The sequence below is a fragment of the Bacillus rossius genome, chromosome 1 (genome assembly GCF_032445375.1).
Source record: "Bacillus rossius redtenbacheri isolate Brsri chromosome 1, Brsri_v3, whole genome shotgun sequence".
Taxonomy (NCBI): domain Eukaryota; kingdom Metazoa; phylum Arthropoda; class Insecta; order Phasmatodea; family Bacillidae; genus Bacillus; species Bacillus rossius.
The window spans coordinates 40,998,845-41,021,551 of NC_086330.1; the positions used below are offsets into that span (position 1 = coordinate 40,998,845).

At 42.9% G+C, this 22,707-nt stretch overlaps 1 protein-coding gene across 1 annotated transcript in view; it reads left to right on the forward strand.

Moving 5' to 3' along the window:
* The window catches only part of LOC134546198 (uncharacterized), a 450,062-nt gene extending 427,567 nt beyond the window's left edge, over nucleotides 1-22,495 (forward strand). Inside the window, exon 3 of the mRNA XM_063388846.1 lies at nucleotides 20,086-22,495. Within this exon, the coding sequence (XP_063244916.1) occupies nucleotides 20,086-20,244 (159 nt within the window). The 3' untranslated portion in view covers nucleotides 20,245-22,495. The remainder of the gene's footprint in view (nucleotides 1-20,085) is intronic.
* The last annotated feature ends 212 nt before the right edge of the window (nucleotides 22,496-22,707 follow it).

Sequence of the window (22,707 nt, forward strand, 5' to 3'; positions counted from 1 at the left end):
CAAGAAAGTGTTGTTTTCCAAAACATTTGGCACCAACTTAAAAGCTTTTTACTGCGTGACATTATGTTTCGTGAAAAATTAACGTTTTTACCATGTGTTTAAATTATGATGCTTCGTATGAAACGTAACAAATATTCAATTATTTTATAGTTTTGTATAATGAGTCCTTGTTAGCGAGGTCACGTGTGGTGACCCCTCGATGCTCGTGACCGAGCATTTCCCGCCATTTCCCAGCACAACGTTCGAGGTGAGTGACCACACGTCACCAAGTCCTCACCTCCGGGAAATATCGTTTTTCCTGGCGTGAAAAATCTTCGAACCGGACTGGAATCGAACCCAAGACCTTATGGCCGACCAACAAGGAGCTTCAACCTCTTTTTTTTTTTCCTATGTGCTAACATCCTAACTCTCGGTATACGGCATTTGGTGGGAGAAATTTTCGTGAATTCAACAGAAGTCGCATGGAACGGAAATGTGTGAACCATGTTGCTGCATCTGTGGCGGAAATCTCCAACGAAAGTTCACAAAGCCAAAGGGAAAATTAATAGTATTACCGGTTTGATTATTTTTTTAACAACATGGACAGTATTTTAATAAACTTTCTTGTCGGAAATTAGGTCCACGGCCGGAGTTTTTCGTATTTTTAAAGTGTTTGACGCTTTTATCGCAGTCGTTTCATTAAATAATAAAAAAAAATCTGTCTGCTTATAAAATGTTTCCATATTTGACGTAGGTTCTCCGTTAGCGAATTCTAGTGGTGGTTGCGGAAACTACGTGTGATTCGCATCAAAAAATGTATTTGAAAACACAATTTTCGTATATTTATTACACTTGGCAGTGTTCAAAAAAATTCTACATTAAATTTCTTGTCATAATTTTGTATTATAAAAGTGTTTGCAACATGAGAACTCATGGATTTTCTCGTTACCGAGGTCAGATGTTACACATCTCTGGCGAGTGCTAAAAGACTAGCTCAATTTTTAAAAAAAAAAAAAAATTTGGTAATTTTCTTCATCAACAATCAATCCGTTCCATCTTTATTGACTCGTCTCTAACAATTATGACACTTGTTGTTGACATTTTTATCAACTTTGACTTGTTTTCGATGAACTCAGACGATGCGAATCCACACCGGGACTCGAACCCGGGAGATCGGCTGTGGGTCATCAGTCCGGAGTGTGAGGTCGTTGCGGATCCTACAAATACAAACAGCGTGTGGCTGGTGAATCTGGGAAACAATCGGCTAAAGACTGTGGCAAAGAACTGTCCTAGTGTTTGCCTGGGATGATTTCCAGAAACCTTGTAAAAACATGGCTTTCGTCTCGGCCAACAGGCGCAGGTAGGTTTCGAATTAGCCATTTATTCTGGAATAATAATTATTATATAAACTTCTGTAAATTTATAAAAGAACATAACTTTCAGTACTTATATTCACCGATATTTAAAAAAAATTAAAATTTTTCACATACTCCATGCAGCCAAAATGTTAAGATATGTTTTGCACATAACAATGAACTAGAAATTTGCCTGGTGCACGTAAGTGGGTTCTGTACTACGCCACTTTTGAAACCTCCTGAAAAAATAACACACCACATTTGTCCCATGAAGGCCATACGCTAAGCATCAATCAAATATACTCCCTCATTTCGGTAAGAACGTTTCAAACAAAATAATTTTATAATACAAAAAAAATTTAGAACACATTTGTTACTATGCATTTCAGCAGGATTACAAAATTATTTCTCCTTTACTCTTTTTCCACTTTCGAAATAATGTTTCTACATATCAAAAAAAAAAATTGATGATAATAAAAAATATTTTAATAAATTTAACCAATTTCATATTGGGATATATGTATTGTCCGACATACACTCTGTTTCACTACTTGCAGTAATGAATGATTATATAAATAAGATAATAGTTAGAAAGCATACAATTGATTAAAATCGATTTAATAGTATTCTTACTGAGAATGTTAAAATATTTTTTTAGCAAGCAACGCCTTTTTTTTTGCACCCTTTGCACGTATGGTTAGTCATATCAAAAAACTGTTTCAAACAAAATTAAATTAGATACTATTTGGAATCAATCTTAACACATGCGAGATAGGTTTAACACTTAACCATGTTGCCAATTTAATTATAGACGGAGGAAAAGGGTGAATGTAGTGTTTGGGCCGACTCTTCGGCGTCGATAGCGGACCACCCGTGGCCTCGTTCGAAGGGCGCTGAGGGCAGGACTTACCCTCCAGGCTCGCCGGAGAAGGGCGGGGGTCGTAATGAATGTACCACTCCCTCGTCCCCCCTACACAACCATGCGTTCCCCTACCCGGGCTAAACGAGCCTCGTCACACTCCACACAACGCAGCTCTTGAAGAGTTGAAGGTAGGGTTGCTAACGAACTTGTGGGCCGGCGGGCCCTTTCGTTCCCTGCATGCTAGGCGCGTGCCCTTCTTTCCCTGGAGTTGTCCATGGAGGGGGGGAGGGGGGAGGGGAATACAGCTTTTTCTGGATAGATTACGACGAACGGAAACGAAAACAATTCACTTCTTACGGAAATCCATCTCCGCCGCAACATTTTGATCGCAACATCATCTCACCTCGCTGTCTCGATTTTAGGTGGTTTTCGAAGAAATACTACCTATTGTAGCCGTTGCCATGGTGAGACTTCCAGAAAATTTTTATATAGTTCCCCCCCCCCCCCCCCCCCCCTGTTTCATGGTCCGTAGACCCTGAAAACATCTTCAACTCAAACGTTTATACAAATCCAATTTTTGTGGACACGTTAACTCAGGTAATTTTTCACCAATCACTTCCAAACTGATACATAAAATATAAACCTGGAAAATCTCGGTCGAGTGTGTTCCGCCCGAAGGGGAACAAATGAGGAAGGGTTTTTTTTTTTTTTGTGAAAAACAGATAAATCGCTATAACTCCCGCAATATGATGAATATCATATTCCTTTAACGTATTATAACTCGTAGGAGTAATACCAGAAACTTTTGCCCAAATACATTTTTTATACAAACAACCACCATAACTGAAAAAAAATGTGGGGGGGAATTAAGGGTTAGAAGATAAATTCATATCTCTGTTCGTAGTCACACCATCGAATTAGTTTAAATAAATATACAATTGTATATCTTATTATTTTTAACTAAAACTTTTGTCTGAAACATTTTTTTATGATACATAACATTATAACAAAGGAAAAAAATCTTGGGGTTGGAATAAGAAATTCAAATTATGTACATAGCAAAACCATTCTTATTTGTCTTTAACTTTATAAATATTGACTAAAAATATTTTTAAAATAAATTTTTATCAAACCATCTATTACTTAAAGGGGCGGAAATGACAAGGCTGGAAAGAAAAAAAATAATCATTACTTTTAATAGAAATTCTTCTAAGCTATTCAATGCTGGATAATTTAGTTAAAAATATTTGAAAAGTTTTCGCTGCATATTTTTTCGCAACAAATATTTAATGGAATTTCTGTAGTACTGGAGAACATAAATATGTATATTAATTTAATTAAATGTTCCAGAAGTTTATAAATATTTCCCATACAAATATTTAATATATAAATATATCCCAAATAAACAGGTACTTCGAATACTACGTACGCCTGTAGACCTTGCCGAAAGGGAGTATTTTAAATTTCTTTATTTTTTATTGATTGTACTTTCAAAATATTATTAATCGTCATTACGAGAAAAACATTCAAAGAATTGTGGAGAGTAGAATAAAGTTTTATAAAAGTTATGCTATAAATAAATACGACTATTTTAGTTTTGGGTGCTAGCCAAAATATTTCAGGTTATTATTCTTTTCTTCATTTCTGGTCTCTAGAAAAGATTTAGTACGTAATAAACCATGTCAAAAATAAAGTCAAAAAGAAAAATTATTATATTTTAAACTTAGTGTTAAAAATATATCCTTTCTATTGTTAATTTACATGCTTTTGGTTAAGGATCTCCATACGTAAAGGCAAATGTTGTCCTTTCATTTATACATATTTTAAATAATGTTTTACTGTGTTAACTTTATCTATTATTTTGAGGTTTTTGCAGAAAAATTTGGGATATGATATAGAATGAAATATTATTAATTTATTATACAGAAACCAACTATTCAAGCTCATCATAAGGCCTACTCTACTTCCAATATTCATTTCACGCATATTACTTCTTTTTTAAACAATTAAAAGATAATTTTGGTCTCAAATCTATTCAGTTGAAAAATATATTATTGTTGATCCCTAGCTTGTGTACCTTTTAAATAAGCAACATTAATGAGTGCCTATTACCTAATTGTGTAACATACTTACCTATAGTTTTTGGTCAAAACTTCATCTAGTGGAAGGAAAAAAATGTACTTGTAAGTCACTTTTTTATGCATATCCAAAATATTTTTTTCAACTCACAATAAAATGTTATGTTAACTATATTCATTGTAAATGGTAAATGGAGATGTTTCGTTTATTCAGTAATCGGAGTGTGTGTCTCATTTGTGTACTGCACAACGACCTCAGGCCAGCATTTGGAATATGCAAATGTAACACCGGACTGCTTTTGCTGGCACCACGCCCCTCGGAGGGAGTGTGCACTCTCTCGGCACTTGTCTGTTCCCGGGGACGAGAGTGAAAACTCCTTTCGACACCCGGGGAAAGTACATCTGCAGCCAGCCGCGCGCTCAGCCGTTGTTTTCGCACGGTCTCTGATTGGGAGGGACAGACATCCCCCCCTTACCCGCCCTCCACCTTCTTTCCAGCGGCCCACCTTCCTGCTCTCTGAATATGAAACTGTTTAAAACTACTGCAAATCAGTTTCATTTCACTGAAAAAAAAATTATACTGCTCAAAATGGAAAATTTTCAGTGAAATTCCGCACATATTCTCAAATATTTTAACATTTTCTCACTATAAGTAAGTTTTTTTAAAGAATTTTTTATTAGTCATTGCCAATAATGCGTATATAAAAACACTAAGAGCCATTATTTATTTTATGTTGTAGTCAAACAGAAACTCTAATAACGGGTATTTCTTATTTAAGACAACGTTAGGAACGACACATGTGTGATCATTAAAAAAACGATTTTGGAGGTTTAATTGTTCTATTATACAGAAATTGTTTTGAAATTATTTATGAATATGTGCTTTTTGCAAGCAAAATCTAATATGACTATTTTAAAAATGATCCAGATTATACCAAAATTTAATTTTACAAATCACTCTACCACGTAACATTTCGTATCAGCATCAAAACGTTTCTTATAGTTAGAAGTTTCATAGCGAATAAATGTCAAGTTCAAATAAACACATTATTCTTATCTTCACTCTTATCTATTTACCTATAAAATAAAAATAAAAACGGTTAATGTCCCTCATGGTATAATTTCTCATATTTCATGCAAGCTGTCACTACTTAATTCTCACGTCACCTGGTGATTCTGTGTTAAACCACTTTACTAGCAATTAAGAGGAATTGGTTTCTGTTATTGGCCTAACCATAGTGTTATCTATTTTTGGGTGAGTTCACTGCAATCATTAAAGTGAAGCCATTATGAAACCACATTTTGCGATGTATAAGACACTGCAAACAACGCAAAGATCGTGGATATGACCGCAGAAAGAATCTACGCGATTACGAACACAACTCTCTTTGTTTAAATGCGACTTTTGATGACGTTGTGACGGTACAAGCTATATGACCTTTGAGTATGAATAACACATTTCTGTGGTATTTTTTGCACCAGTGCTACGTTGTAACACAAGTGTGTACCTATCGGTTGTTGGTGTCAAGCGAATAAAAAGATAGTGACGTAATAAGGAGCCAGACACATTGAAAATGAAGTTTAACGTAAACAATGTTTAAAGTTACTGCAGTAGTTGGGTTTCATTGGTCTGTAGTCTCATGGTAGCGATGGCAGTGAACATTTTTAACAACATTGACGGAAAAAATATCCAGACTAGGTGTGTGTTGTTGCATAGTCTGTGTTCCTAGACGTTTTTACTATCAGTATACGAATCACAGTAATTTTAAGTGGTCCTGAATGACCCGGCCAAATAAGGCAATGGCTTCTCTTACGGACAACCGCCAATTACAAGAAAGATACCGCTGGCACAGTTATACCATTAAATATATATATAATGTATATATATATAAAATGTATATTCAATGGTTATACCTTATTGTTATCTTATGAATCTAGTAATTTGTTTGAGTGTAAAAAAATATATAAATTAAAAAAAAAACATTTTGTTAATTACTTTTCAAAATATTTTTTGTACATCTTCTAATAATAATGTGTACTTATTACAGTGCATACATTATCTATATAACTAATTATTTCAAGTACAAAACAGCAGATATTGTAACCATTCACATTTTGGCGAACACGAAGCGTTACTGCAAGTGTTAGAAAATGTACAAAATTTTGTTTGTAGAATGACAAAAAATTACAGCCACTGATTAAAAAAAAATTCTTTATTAAACTTAAAATTTAATTTACTGTGTAGCCTTATACGTACTTTAAAAAAACAGATGGTTTTGGTTTGATATCAAAGCCACTAACATTTTACTGGGAAATAAATTACAAAAATCAGCCGCTTAGTTAACAATACCACCTGAAAATTTTAACGAAATTGACTTTTTGATTCCAACGAATTCTAGCGAACGTTTCACATCGTCAGATACAATTTTTTTAAGCAAAAGTACTAGTTATATCCGCACCATTGCACGAAAACGAAACCGCCTAAATACACAAAGCAGTAGCCTCAATGATGAGGTAATAGGAGGTGTGTAGTTGATTACCCTTGCTTTACAGTAAAAAGAAAAAGTAATCAAAATGTTGTTTTAAAATAAAATAGCATTACACTAACTACAAACTATGTGAAATTGAAAATAAGCAGTTTATTTTACCCTACTGTAGAGTAACTGCAACGTCATGTAGGCAGGATTGATAGCTAAGCGACGAAATACAGTTTGTCCACAAAAGTGTGTCCCAGTTAAAAATTTTAATAGTATCTACTATAAGCGTTGTAGAGTGTTCGTTGAAGGTCACTATAAAAGAGTAACTCAAACAATTTTTAGATAATACGCAAGCACGAATACTGCTTTGTTGTTTTCTCGCTTGCAGCGCCACCTTCGCAAAATGGCGATTGGTAGAGAGTGAACCTGTAAACTTCATTTGGCAACCCCCATTGCAATCTCTTTGTGCGCGAGCAGTTGAACGTCGAAATCCCTTACTGTTGGCTTGGCCGTAATGATCGAGACGACACGTTCTCCTGACATAACGTAATGCGATTATTTCCTTTGGAGCTTTATAAAAGATCATGTCTACGTTCTGTCGCTACCTTATATTTGCAAGAGTTGAGACACAGAATTGAATTCCTTTAATCCAGAAGTGTTAACCAGAGTGTGGGAAGATTTGGACTTTAGGCTGGATGTATGCCGTATAACTAAAGTTGCACATATTGAACATTCGTAAGAAAAACTAGGTTAATTTACCTTCAATTTGATGTATGAATTGTTGTAAATAGTCTAAATTAAACTGATATAATATACCATTGAAACCCTGTCATTATTTTATGGACATGTGTATACTAAATGAATACATTCAACAACTTTTAATAAACCCCTGGTACAAACCGTCCACAACTGTAGGTTACGGCGAAGAGCTGTTCTGAACCCTCGTGTTGTTTGTTAACGTGCTTTCTCTAGAGCAAGTATTTTCATGACTGTTGCACTGACTTTTCAAAATAAAATAGTTTTTTTTGTTCTTTTGCTTAATTAGGAATGTAAACAGTGTTCTGAAAAAGAAAAGACAAGTCGGAGTCCCTAGACGGCAAAGCGCGCTGCGTGTTTGGCGGCCAGATGTCAAGGGGGTGCGAGAGCGTAGCTAGTTCCCAGCCAGGCCGCTAGAGATCTCTGCTTCAGCCCCCTCACCGCCGCAGGGCGCCAGCCTCTTCCTGGCGCTCTACATGAAGTAACAAACTCCACAAAAGAGCCAATTAAGAAGTATCGCGTCGCGGGTTTCTTATTTTCCCAGCTTGTTTTCCTCCCTCGCTAATGGAATTACACAGCTCACACTAGACCCAACGGTTCTTGCAAGCTCCCCTCTACTCCTCCCTTTCCCAACGCATTTTTCTTTCCATTTTTCACATTCCTCTCCCCCTTCCGACAATGTTTACTCGAAAATACCAGCGGTCTCCTTTTTGCACACCAATTAAAAAAAATGGAGAAATATTTACGAAAGCTTCTTCCTCTGTGATATTACTCCCCACCCTCCCCCCTTTTGTAAACGTAATACCCGTAACACGTGTAGCGTTTTCCGTCCTTTTGATGGTCTTTGTCCATGTTCTAAAAAAAAAGAGAAGTTATTAGCATTAACTCGTTTTTATCCTCGTAAAAGTGACTGCCGGAAGTGTTCAGATATCTCGAATGCTTTTCGTAACAAAAGCAGTTGGCTGCTTTTTAAAAAGAGAATTAATAATGTTCCTTCTGAAGATTTACTTTAGCTTAGCGTTTCTGCAAAGGACAAAATCCTAAAATAATACGTTATACCATCATAAAGTAAGAAAACTTATATGGTTCTTTTAAAGTTTAGTAGGGTCCATCGTAAGATTTAATTCGATTTTTCATTGCAACCGTTTTATTTTTTAGGACAAGCCTACGTAAAATTTATGTTTTGTCAAGTTTACTTTTTTGTGAAGAGCCGTATTATGATGCATTATCTTTGATAACTAGAGCTATAAATTCAACATGGGTTCAGTAGTAGCGGTTTTAGTATTTCTTTCCACTTTATACACCCCCTTGTTTTTTTTTTTTTTTTTAAATCTTTACTAAGGAAACGATTTATATTCAACCTATTTGATGTCACATTTTTACCTCAAAACCATGTCGCAAAGCAAGAAATTAGTTATATTGACTACTTTACTGCCGAGACTGGTATATTTTATTAAAAATTAATAAGAGGAAATCTAAAAGGTCTATTTTCGCGTCTAGGTCTTTCGGAATTAATAATTGAGCTACGTCACAAGATACCGGTCGACTTATAAGTCACAGCAGCAGAGCTTCACAAGAGCATGCGCTCACTAAATATATATAAGTTATAGATGAATAAGAAATCAATTGTCAATATAATATTAAGTTTGTGCGCGAATTGCTTTCATCTCGGTCTATAGGCGCAGGTAGATTTCGAAAATATATTTTTTTATGTCCTTTGAAACAAAAAAAGGCAAATTCAACGGTAATTAAATTCCACCCATTGCAGTTGGTTATTCAAAGAGTATTTCAGACAAACGTTTTATATTATATTAATTTTTCAAAAACTTCAAACGAATTTGATGATTTTATTCTGTGGCTACTAAAGGACGGATTAATTTTTTTTTTCACTTCAACGACAACTTTCTTAAATTTTATAGCTAAGGGTTGGTGCTATAAAACATCTTTTATTGATAAAAAAAAAAGCGTTCTTTTCTGAAACATAAACTAAATTTATTTAATAGTGTACATCTGGCTTTTTGTTTGATTACATTTGGAAGTGACATTATTTTACTATGTTTACATGCAATATAAATTCATGAAAGTAAAATTATTTCGAATAAGCAATACAGTTTTTTATTTAATAACTTATGTTGTTTTCGGTAAAGAAACACATAAATTTATTGATTTGAAATGTATTCTAAAGGCTTAGGTTAGGTAACGAGCATTGTCTTCTCTTGAGAAAAAAAAATATTCTTGGAATTTTGTGCGCTCTCCGCTGACCTAAATTAACACGGATGATCGATTGAGGTAAAGTAGGGAGTTGGGGTTTGGGATTGTTGTTCCTCTGCTTGGAAACGCGGCGTCTCGGATTGCTTGTTGCGTGGTTGTTGGATGTCCCCTGGTCGGGCGCCCCGCTGTCCAAATATTCCAATTGCGCCATTCACGACCCCTGGCAGAGACTCCTGCCCATGGGGGAAGGGGGGTGAGTTCTTGGGGAGTCCGCGCGCATAAAAGGGGAGGGGGGGAATCGAGACGGGTGTAATCGCCCGGAGCCAGGGGCCTCGAGGCTTGTTGAGAAGGGAAGGGGGGAAGCAAGACAAAGGCAATCAAGCGTCTCGGAATCAATTTCGGCTCCCACTCCGAGGGGTCCCTTTGTGACGGGGGCGTCCTGCTCCAGGGAGAGAGAGAGGCTGGCTGATCAAGAAACTGTCGGCGTGCCCCGTTCTCATCGCCGGTGGGCTCGTCTCTCTCCGGGGCTCCCTATCCCTCCGGCTTTGTGCAAGTGGCGTCTCCCCTCCTTCCCCCCCGGCACGTCCCTCTGCCTCCTGACCAGCCCTCGTCGACGACTGTCGCGCGCTCCCGTGCATCGCGCAACAACCCCGCCCTGGCCTGGAGGACCGCAGCGGCCGTCGTGGCAGCCGCCCCGCCTCCCATCGAGAGACCGAACAATCCCGAAGCACCACACGTGGCTTCAGGACAGAACACTTAACTTTGACGTGAAACATCCGTCAAATCACACCGTAACATACGGGGTACCAGAACTGAAATTTGTACCGTAAAGTAAATGTATATTACGTCTGGCCTAGATAATTCGCTAACTATACTTATTATAGTCTCAGAGACGTAAGCGCGGAGTCTTGATTTAACGTACACAGTCAGCTCGCTGATGTGACCTTGAGTTTGCTTCCCGGGTGGATTGGAGGGGAAGGGGAACCGCGCATATTGGTCACAACCGGCGCTCTCGCTCCTTTTTACTCACTGGCAGTTCACGACTCAGACGTGATAGCGCGGTAATACGTGTGTATTCGTATAGAGTTTATTAAATAGATCGACGTAAGCCAAAAAAAAACCGTGTTTTTTGGACAATATTTATATGGACAAAGTTAAAGTAAGCCTATAATAATGTATTAAAACACGTGTCAGCCTCAGCCTGTGCAAGAGACAGCCTAACACAGGACGGAGCAGGCTACGGGCCAAGCACAGGCGCCGAGCGAGCGAGACTGTCTCTGGAGTCGCATAGCCTCCACGGCTCGCTCCTCGAGCACCTCCGCCGCTGTAGTGCCTGCACCAGTGTGGACTGTAGTGCCTGCACCAGTGTGGACTGTAGTGCCTGCACCAGTGTGGACTGTAGTGCCTGCACCAGTGTGGACTGTAGTGCCTGCACCAGTGTGGACTGTAGTGCCTGCACCAGTGTGGACTGTAGTGCCTGCACAAGTGTGGACTGTAGTGCCTGCACCAGTGTGGACTGTAGTGCCTGCACAAGTGTGGACTGTAGTGCCTGCACAAGTGTGGACTGTAGTGCCTGCACCAGTGTGGACTGTAGTGCCTGCACAAGTGTGGACTGTAGTGCCTGCACCAGTGTGGACTGTAGTGCCTGCACCAGTGTGGACTGTAGTGCCTGCACAAGTGTGGACTGTAGTGCCTGCACCAGTGTGGACTGTAGTGCCTGCACCAGTGTGGACTGTAGTGCCTGCACAAGTGTGGACTGTAGTGCCTGCACAAGTGTGGACTGTAGTGCCTGCACCAGTGTGGACTGTAGTGCCTGCACCAGTGTGGACTGTAGTGCCTGCACCAGTGTGGACTGTAGTGCCTGCACCAGTGTGGACTGTAGTGCCTGCACCAGTGTGGACTGTAGTGCCTGCACAAGTGTGGACTGTAGTGCCTGCACCAGTGTGGACTGTAGTGCCTACACCAGTGTGGACTGTAGTGCCTGCACCAGTGTGGACTGTAGTGCCTGCACCAGTGTGGACTGTAGTGCCTGCACCAGTGTGGACTGTAGTGCCTGCACCAGTGTGGACTGTAGTGCCTGCACAAGTGTGGACTGTAGTGCCTGCACCAGTGTGGACTGTAGTGCCTGCACCAGTGTGGACTGTAGTGCCTGCACAAGTGTGGACTGTAGTGCCTGCACCAGTGTGGACTGTAGTGCCTGCACCAGTGTGGACTGTAGTGCCTGCACCAGTGTGGACTGTAGTGCCTGCACCAGTGTGGACTGTAGTGCCTGCACCAGTGTGGACTGTAGTGCCTGCACCAGTGTGGACTGTAGTGCCTACACCAGTGTGGACTGTAGTGTCTGCACCAGTGTGGACTGTAGTGCCTGCACCAGTGTGGACTGTAGTGCCTGCACCAGTGTGGACTGTAGTGCCTGCACCAGTGTGGACTGTAGTGCCTGCACCAGTGTGGACTGTAGTGCCTGCACCAGTGTGGACTGTAGTGCCTGCACCAGTGTGGACTGTAGTGCCTGCACCAGTGTGGACTGTAGTGCCTGCACCAGTGTGGACTGTAGTTCCTGCACCAGTGTGCACTGTAGTGCCTGCACCAGTGTGGACTGTAGTGCCTGCACCAGTGTGGACTGTAGTGCCTGCACCAGTGTGGACTGTAGTGCCTGCACAAGTGTGGACTGTAGTGCCTGCACCAGTGTGGACTGTAGTGCCTGCACCAGTGTGGACTGTAGTGCCTGCACCAGTGTGGACTGTAGTGCCTGCACCAGTGTGGACTGTAGTGCCTGCACCAGTGTGGACTGTAGTTCCTGCACCAGTGTGGACTGTAGTGCCTGCACCAGTGTGGACTGTAGTGCCTGCACCAGTGTGGACTGTAGTGCCTGCACCAGTGTGGACTGTAGTGCCTGCACCAGTGTGGACTGTAGTGCCTGCACCAGTGTGGACTGTAGTGCCTGCACAAGTGTGGACTGTAGTGCCTGCACAAGTGTTTACTGTAGTGCCTGCACCAGTGTGGACTGTAGTGCCTGCACCAGTGTGGACTGTAGTGCCTGCACCAGTGTGGACTGTAGTGCCTGCACAAGTGTGGACTGTAGTGCCTGCACCAGTGTGGACTATAGTGCCTGCACCAGTGTGGACTGTAGTGCCTGCACCAGTGTGGACTGTAGTGCCTGCACCAGTGTGGACTGTAGTGCCTGCACAAGTGTGGACTGTAGTGCCTGCACCAGTGTGGACTGTAGTGCCTGCACCAGTGTGGACTGTAGTGCCTGCACCAGTGTGGACTGTAGTGCCTGCACCAGTGTGGACTGTAGTGCCTGCACCAGTGTGGACTGTAGTGCCTGCACCAGTGTGGACTGTAGTGCCTGCACCAGTGTGGACTGTAGTGCCTGCACCAGTGTGGACTGTAGTGCCTGCACCAGTGTGGACTGTAGTGCCTGCACCAGTGTGGACTGTAGTGCCTGCACCAGTGTGGACTGTAGTGCCTGCACCAGTGTGGACTGTAGTGCCTGCACCAGTGTGGACTGTAGTGCCTGCACCAGTGTGGACTGTAGTGCCTGCACCAGTGTGGACTGTAGTGCCTGCACCAGTGTGGACTGTAGTGCCTGCACCAGTGTGGACTGTAGTGCCTGCACCAGTGTGGACTGTAGTGCCTGCACAAGTGTGGACTGTAGTGCCTGCACCATTGTGGACTGTAGTGCCTGCACAAGTGTGGACTGTAGTGCCTGCACCAGTGTGGACTGTAGTGCCTGCACAAGTGTGGACTGTAGTGCCTGCACAAGTGTGGACTGTAGTGCCTGCACCAGAGTGGACTGTAGTGCCTGCACCAGTGTGGACTGTAGTGCCTGCACCAGTGTGGACTAAAGTGCCTGCACCAGTGTGGACTGTAGTGCCTGCACCAGTGTGGACTAAAGTGCCTGCACCAGTGAGGACTGTAGTGCCTGCACCAGTGTTGACTGTAGTGCCTGCACAAGTGTGGACTGTAGTGCCTGCACCAGTGTGGACTGTAGTGCCTGCACCAGTGTGGACTGTAGTGCCTGCACAAGTGTGGACTGTAGTGCCTGCACAAGTGTGGACTGTAGTGCCTGCACCAGTGTGGACTGTAGTGCCTGCACAAGTGTGGACTGTAGTGCCTGCACCAGTGTGGACTGTAGTGCCTGCACAAGTGTGGACTGTAGTGCCTGCACAAGTGTGGACTGTAGTGCCTGCACCAGTGTGGACTGTAGTGCCTGCACCTGTGTGGACTGTAGTGCCTGCACCAGTGTGGACTGTAGTGCCTGCACCAGTGTGGACTGTAGTGCCTGCACCAGTGTGGACTGTAGTGCCTGCACCAGTGTGGACTGTAGTGCCTGCACCAGTGTGGACTGTAGTGCCTGCACCAGTGTGGACTGTAGTGCCTGCACAAGTGTGGACTGTAGTGCCTGCACCAGTGTAGACTGTAGTGCCTGCACAAGTGTGGACTGTAGTGCCTGCACCAGTGTGGACTGTAGTGCCTGCACAAGTGTGGACTGTAGTGCCTGCACCAGTGTGGACTGTAGTGCCTGCACAAGTGTGGACTGTAGTGCCTGCACCAGTGTGGACTGTAGTGCCTGCACAAGTGTGGACTGTAGTGCCTGCACCAGTGTGGACTGTAGTGCCTCTACCAGTGTGGACTGTAGTGCCTGCACCAGTGTGGACTGTAGTGCCTCTACCAGTGTGGACTGTAGTGCCTGCACCAGTGTGGACTGTAGTGCCTGCACCAGTGTGGACTGTAGTGCCTGCACCAGTGTGGACTGTAGTGCCTGCACCAGTGTGGACTGTAGTGCCTGCACCAGTGTGGACTGTAGTGCCTGCACCAGTGTGGACTGTAGTGCCTGCACCAGTGTGGACTGTAGTGCCTGCACCAGTGTGGACTGTAGTGCCTGCACCAGTGTGGACTGTAGTGCCTGCACCAGTGTGGACTGTAGTGCCTGCACCAGTGTGGACTGTAGTGCCTGCACCAGTGTGGACTGTAGTGCCTGCACCAGTGTGGACTGTAGTGCCTGCACCAGTGTGGACTGTAGTGCCTGCACCAGTGTGGACTGTAGTGCCTGCACCAGTGTGGACTGTAGTGCCTGCACCAGTGTGGACTGTAGTGCCTGCACCAGTGTGGACTGTAGTGCCTGCACCAGTGTGGACTGTAGTGCCTGCACCAGTGTGGACTGTAGTGCCTGCACAAGTGTGGACTGTAGTGCCTGCACAAGTGTGGACTGTAGTGCCTGCACCAGTGTGGACTGTAGTGCCTGCACCAGTGTGGACTGTAGTGCCTGCACCAGTGTGGACTGTAGTGCCTGCACCAGTGTGGACTGTAGTGCCTGCACCAGTGTGGACTGTAGTGCCTGCACCAGTGTGGACTGTAGTGCCTGCACAAGTGTGGACTGTAGTGCCTGCACCATTGTGGACTGTAGTGCCTGCACAAGTGTGGACTGTAGTGCCTGCACCAGTGTGGACTGTAGTGCCTGCACAAGTGTGGACTGTAGTGCCTGCACAAGTGTGGACTGTAGTGCCTGCACCAGTGTGGACTGTAGTGCCTGCACCAGTGTGGACTGTAGTGCCTGCACCAGTGTGGACTGTAGTGCCTGCACCAGTGTGGACTGTAGTGCCTGCACCAGTGTGGACTGTAGTGCCTGCACCAGTGTGGACTGTAGTGCCTGCACCAGTGTGGACTGTAGTGCCTGCACAAGTGTGGACTGTAGTGCCTGCACCAGTGTGGACTTTAGTGCCTGCACCAGTGTGGACTGTAGTGCCTGCACAAGTGTGGACTGTAGTGCCTGCACAAGTGTGGACTGTAGTGCCTGCACCAGTGTGGACTGTAGTGCCTGCACAAGTGTGGACTGTAGTGCCTGCACCAGTGTGGACTGTAGTGCCTGCACAAGTGTGGACTGTAGTGCCTGCACCAGTGTGGACTGTAGTGCCTGCACCAGTGTGGACTGTAGTGCCTGCACCAGTGTGGACTGTAGTGCCTGCACCAGTGTGGACTGTAGTGCCTGCACCAGTGTGGACTGTAGTGCCTGCACCAGTGTGGACTGTAGTGCCTGCACCAGTGTGGACTGTAGTGCCTGCACCAGTGTGGACTGTAGTGCCTGCACCAGTGTGGACTGTAGTGCCTGCACCAGTGTGGACTGTAGTGCCCTGCACCAGTGTGGACTGTAGTGCCTGCACCAGTGTGGACTGTAGTGCCATGCACCAGTGTGGACTGTAGTGCCTGCACAAGTGTGGACTGTAGTGCTGCACAAGTGTGGACTGTAGTGCCTGCACCAGTGTGGACTGTAGTGCCTGCACCAGTGTGGACTGTAGTGCCTGCACCAGTGTGGACTGTAGTGCCTGCACCAGTGTGGACTGTAGTGCCTGCACCAGTGTGGACTGTAGTGCCTGCACCAGTGTGGACTGTAGTGCCTGCACCAGTGTGGACTGTAGTGCCTGCACCAGTGTGGACTGTAGTGCCCTGCACCAGTGTGGACTGTAGTGCCTGCACCAGTGTGGACTGTAGTGCCTGCACCAGTGTGGACTGTAGTGCCTGCACCAGTGTGGACTGTAGTGCCTGCACAAGTGTGGACTGTAGTGCCTGCACAAGTGTGGACTGTAGTGCCTGCACAAGTGTGGACTGTAGTGCCTGCACCAGTGTGGACTGTAGTGCCTGCACCAGTGTGGACTGTAGTGCCTGCACTAGTGTGGACTGTAGTGCCTGCACAAGTGTGGACTGTAGTGCCTGCACCAGTGTGGACTGTAGTGCCTGCACAAGTGTGGACTGTAGTGCCTGCACCAGTGTGGACTGTAGTGCCTGCACCAGTGTGGACTGTAGTGCCTGCACCAGTGTGGACTGTAGTGCCTGCACCAGTGTGGACTGTAGTGCCTGCACAAGTGTGGACTGTAGTGCCTGCACCAGTGTGGACTGTAGTGCCTGCACCAGTGTGGACTGTAGTGCCTGCACCAGTGTGGACTGTAGTGCCTGCACCAGTGTGGACTGTAGTGCCTGCACCAGTGTGGACTGTAGTGCCTGCACCAGTGTGGACTGTAGTGCCTGCACCAGTGTGGACTGTAGTGCCTGCACCAGTGTGGACTGTAGTGCCTGCACCAGTGTGGACTGTAGTGCCTGCACCAGTGTGGACTGTAGTGCCTGCATCAGTGTGGACTGTAGTGCCTGCACCAGTGTGGACTGTAGTGCCTGCACCAGTGTGGACTGTAGTGCCTGCACAAGTGTGGACTGTAGTGCCTGCACAAGTGTGGACTGTAGTGCCTGCACAAGTGTGGACTGTAGTGCCTGCACAAGTGTGGACTGTAGTGCCTGCACCAGTGTGGACTGTAGTGCCTGCACCAGTGTGGACTGTAGTGCCTGCACCAGTGTGGACTGTAGTGCCTGCACCAGTGTGGACTGTAGTGCCTGCACCAGTGTGGACTGTAGTGCCTGCACCAGTGTGGACTGTAGTGCCTGCACCAGTGTGGACTGTAGTGCCTGCACAAGTATGGACTGTAGTGCCTGCACCAGTGTGGACTGTAGTGCCTGCACCAGTGTGGACTGTAGTGCCTGCACAAGTGTGGACTGTAGTGCCTGCACCAGTGTGGACTGTAGTGCCTGCACCAGTGTGGACTGTAGTGCCTGCACCAGTGTGGACTGTAGTGCCTGCACAAGTGTGGACTGTAGTGCCTGCACCAGTGTGGACTGTAGTGCCTGCACAAGTGTGGACTGTAGTGCCTGCACCAGTGTGGACTGTAGTGCCTGCACCAGTGTGGACCTGTAGTGCTTGCACCAGTGTGGACTGTAGTGCCTGCACCAGTGTGGACTGTAGTGCCTGCACAAGTGTGGACTGTAGTGCCTGCACCAGTGTGGACTGTAGTGCCTGCACCAGTGTGGACTGTAGTGCCTGCACCAGTGTGGACTGTAGTGCCTGCACCAGTGTGGACTGTAGTGCCTGCACCAGTGTGGACTGTAGTGCCTGCACAAGTGTGGACTGTAGTGCCTGCACCAGTGTGGACTGTAGTGCCTGCACCAGTGTGGACTGTAGTGCCTGCACCAGTGTGGACTGTAGTGCCTGCACAAGTGTGGACTGTAGTGCCTGCACCAGTGTGGACTGTAGTGCCTGCACCAGTGGACTGTAGAGCCTGCACCAGTGGACGTATCGAGTGAAGACAGAACCCGCACATCTGGCGAAGACGTCTCCGAACTCAGGGTTATTAAATGTCTCTTTTCCATTTCAATCAATTACACCAAGAGCGACTCGCTGACACAGACGCTCCACGTTCAACCAACGGCCGTGTGTCCTGACACAGCAACGCCCAATTTTTTTATGTGCTACATCTTAGCTCTCGGTAAACGGCGTTTGGTGAGAGTCATTTCGTGAAGGAAACGGAAGTTACAAATTTCACAAAGCCAAAAAGGAAAATTAATAGTATTAACTGTTTGGTGAATTTAAACGAAATGGGCTTTGTTTTAATTAAATTCCTTTTCGAAAATCTGGTCTAAAGCCTAGGTTTAGACTTTTTTAAAGTCTTTTTCACTTTTATCGGAGCCGTTATTTATTATATACTTCGCTTTGCGAATCGAATGATTCCATAGTCGACGTAGCTGCTCCGGCAAAGAATTTTTAGCGGCGGGGGCGGAAACCACGTGTGATTCGCCTCAAGAAATGCAGTTGAAAACACTTTTTGCACGTATTTATCACGTTCGCAATATTTTTAAGAACACTACGTGAAATATTGTGTCTAAGGTCCAAGTTTTGTGTTACCAGTGTATTTTCAACATGATTAAAAATGAATATGTTCGTTCCCGAAGTTAGATGTTACACCTCCCTGGCGAGTACTGAATGACTCACTCACGTTTTAAAACCTTTTTTTAAATATTTGTATTTATTTTACATATTATTTGTAATAAATTGTGTCCTAAAACAAACAAAAAAGATCTTTGGTAACTGATATTGGTAGTTTTTAATATTTAAAATATGTTATCTTGCGTATAACCATAAAATTTGTATTATAGCAACAACAACGGCGTATGTCAAAAATTTTTAATAAATCAAAATTCTTTACTGCATTAATCATTTTAAGAACGTAGCAGCACTGCACCATTGTGCTTTTTACTTCGACGTTCCACACAATCTAACGGCGTCACTAGCTACAATATTATATATATTTTATTTTATGTTATTTGATTGCCTTATAATAATTTTTACAAACTGGAATGTACTGTTTTGTAAAAATAATTATGGGTTCCTTTTTTTTCTTTTCATACATGCACTTTTATAGCACCTTTAAGTTACTTGACTTCTAATGGAGTAATACAAATATTTCTAGCTCGCCATCAGAGTTGGACTCAGAGTTCATATCTATGTAGTCAGGCAAAAAGCCACCCATGTTATCCAGTCAGTTGTTTCCTCGATTTTGACCAAACCAGAAAATGTAACAAAACACAATGCAGGGTCTCCGCTCTGTAATTTCTTCTTTTTTTTCTTTTGTAAATGAAACAGAAATATTCATGTAAACTAACAGATGATTTGTACTTTTTTTTTTTGTTTTTTTTTTTAAGATTTACACGAGAACGACTGTAGCCTATTTTTAAGGTTCGGAATCTTACCCGGGTGTTTGAAATTATCTGTAAATACCGTTCCCTGAATGGCTTTTCCAGAATTAAGTGCGCATATCGATTAAGCTCGGTGAGACCAAGTGAAGTCGAATCGTTGAATATTCTATTGTTATCATCGTGGCTTTCAAAAAAAATATGCTTGAATGAAACATAAAAAAAAATTGGGCCAATTATTTGTCCTTGAGAAATACTCAGCGTTATCTCGAGGAACGTGTTCGATATTTCCAAAAAAAAAATATATATATATATATATATATATATATAGCCATGTGTTGTGCAAAGTTGCAATATTATTTTTTTTTTTTTGTGAATGAGTTGTCCTGCTTGATATCTGGCTGTACCTGTATTCCGGCTCGGGTGCTAGCCTCTTTGCTACCTTCTAAAGGCCTCAATAGGCGATCCAGAAAGGAATCTCCCGTGAAAGCACGGGGGGGTACCGTGCGCGGGTTGACCGGGGGAACGGTTATTTGTAATAAATTGTGTCCTAAAACAAAGAAAAATGATCTTTGGAAACTGATATTGGTAGTTTTCAAGAATTAAAATATGTTATCTTGCGTAGAACCATAGAATTTGTATTATAGCAACAACAACAACGGCGTATGTCAAAAAAATTTGTAATAAATCAAAATTCTTTACTGCATGAATCATTTTAAGGACGTAGCAGCACTGCACCGTTATGATTTTTACTTGGATCTTCCACAGAAACTAACGGTGTCACTAGCTACAATATTATATATATTTCATTTTATGTCGTTTGATTGCCCTTAAAATGTGTCGTGTTGTCGCAGGGCGGAGCTGCACTACGCGCCCAACGCCACCACGGCGGAGCTGGAGGTGAAGCAGCTCGCCATCCCCGACGAGGCCGTGTACAAGTGCGAGATCACGTACATCGAGGTGCGCGAGGGCTGCGCCGTCGTGCAGTTCATCAACCTCACCGCCCTCAGTGAGTACTCTTGCCCTCCGTGGAGTGGGCCGTCACACACGCACACGCACATATATATAAAGTAGTGCGTGGAGTCCTTCCGCGCGGAAGAAGTGAAACTTCGTAATGTGGAAATGAAAATAGGAAGGGGTAGAAATTGATTTTTAGTGAAATCATATTGTATCAAATCAAACTAAAAAAAAAACAAGTAAATGAAATAATGAATATTATAAATTAAAATAGAACACTAAAATAGAACAACAAGTACGCTCACACTGTTTACTTCGCTGCATAGCAAGAATACCACGCGCATGTGCTTGGAATATTGGACGCTACTCGTTGCTAACGCTCGCGCTGGCCTGTAACAGGTAGCTTATACTACGCGCATGCGTTCGAGCGCCACGCATTCACTCTCGCTCTGTCTCTTTCTATTCCCCCTCCCCAGGAGCGTTGAACGTTTAACGCAACAGTGCTTTCATACCCCCTCTATGGTAGCGTTAAACGTTTAACGCAACCTTGTTGGAAGTCGCATTAGAAATTTCACTTCAATAAACCTCCAATTTAAGAAGAACGCTGGTTTCAAAGTTTCCAGGGATCTTCGTAAATTTACGGCTAACTTCGTAATCCTACGGGTACTGAGTTCACTTCCTTTGAACATGAATCCAAAATAATATTCTTGGTACGTTAGCAAAATATTACAGCAGAAACACACTTACTTTGTCCACTTGTGTGTTGACACTTGTTTTTTATAACGAAATATACAACGGTAAAATCAAAACACCAAGTATTTTCTACGGAGATTCAGTTGTTTGAAATTCTGAATATCTTTTCGTCATTTCAGTTGAACTATTTGTTGTAAATTCCTTAAATTTGCTGAGATTTCTGACAGTGCTCAAAACAAGGAAACACACTTCTGCAAAATTTCAATTTATAAATGAATTTTTTCGTATAAGCTTATGTATGAGAAGTGAGATTTCACTTCGAAGGTCTATGAAGTGAGTTTCTGAAGGAAGTCTATGTAAATTTGGTAAGCAACTGGTTTACAAAACGAACCATAGCTGTGTAGAGATTTCGTTAAAGCGTAAAAGTAACTCGTTTGGAAGAATGTAAAAAAAATACCGTTATGAAGGGAGTATTTGCTAAACAATAATGTTAGCAACTTATCACTAAGAATTTAGCGTTTTTAACTTCATTACAACAAGAAAAATTGTTTTTCTGCATATAGTAAGGGGGATCGGGTTTCGTTATCATTTTGACTTCGATTATCACCATGGTAAATATGCACAAACCCACACCCTTGCTTCTTACCACAATAAATTTTAATGGTAGCACGACCACTTGCACTCACGTAATTGACTAGACAGTTCCCTTTAATGTGTGAAAATAATGGCATTATTCGCATTTTGCGAGAACAAACTAGTGCCCATGGTCAGCTCCAGGTTACAAAAAAGTTTATGGTTGTTCATCCCTACTCTAGAGAGATATATCACGGCACCTCGATGGCATACTGACACTTTGTCACAAAAATCATATTTCTTCAAAAGAGCAGTTTAATGGATTTTAAATAGTAGATACCTCACTTATATACTCAACGTTTTCTACACAATATACGTGAATTTATGACATACCATAGATCTTAGTGTTGTAAGACAATAGAAAGAAACTTTAAACCTTGTTCAAGTTCATGGTTAAAAGTGCATAATTTTTTTTGTATTCTTCCGGAAGAGGTTATTATCAGCATAAGTTCAGTTTCAGTGTGCGTTGAAGCCAGCCTCTGATGACAATAACACATTTATAGATATTCTCATTTAAACTGATCACGGTTTCTCTCGAGAATAAAGTATTGTGAGTTTTGCTCCTCCAAGCAAACAGTTACTTAAAAAATTAGAGCAAGTTGGAGAAATGGCAAGGCTTTGTCACCCACGGCATGTTGATTTTTCAATTTTATTGATATTACTACTAGTCAAGGGTTATTTTTATAAACGTAAATCTATACCTAGTTTTATAATTTTTTCTGTCAAAAATATTATGGATAGATATTTTCTAGGTGTTATATAATGGACGTAAAAATACGTTCAAATGGCATTACAATTTGACATTAAAAAATTAAAAACACCTGCGTGTCTTTATACACCCATTATATAACACTAAGGAAATATCCGAGGAAAATATTTGTAACAGAACACCATTTCAAACTTGATATAGTGTCATATTTACAAAAGACCATTAAATAACAGTAATGACCATAATATAAAAAATAACATGGCATATGACATCCCACCTTAAATGATTGAGGAGCTATGTTTGAACGATCCTATTTATTTTTTACATGGCTTCATGGTATTATTGTCTGGAAATACTGGGAAGGTTCCTCTATGAGCCACGAGTAATGCCGTAACCAGTATCCCTGATTTTTGTAATTTAGTATTAGTGTATCTAATGAACTAGGGGTTCAAAATATGGAAAATAAATTATAAATCTTAAAAAA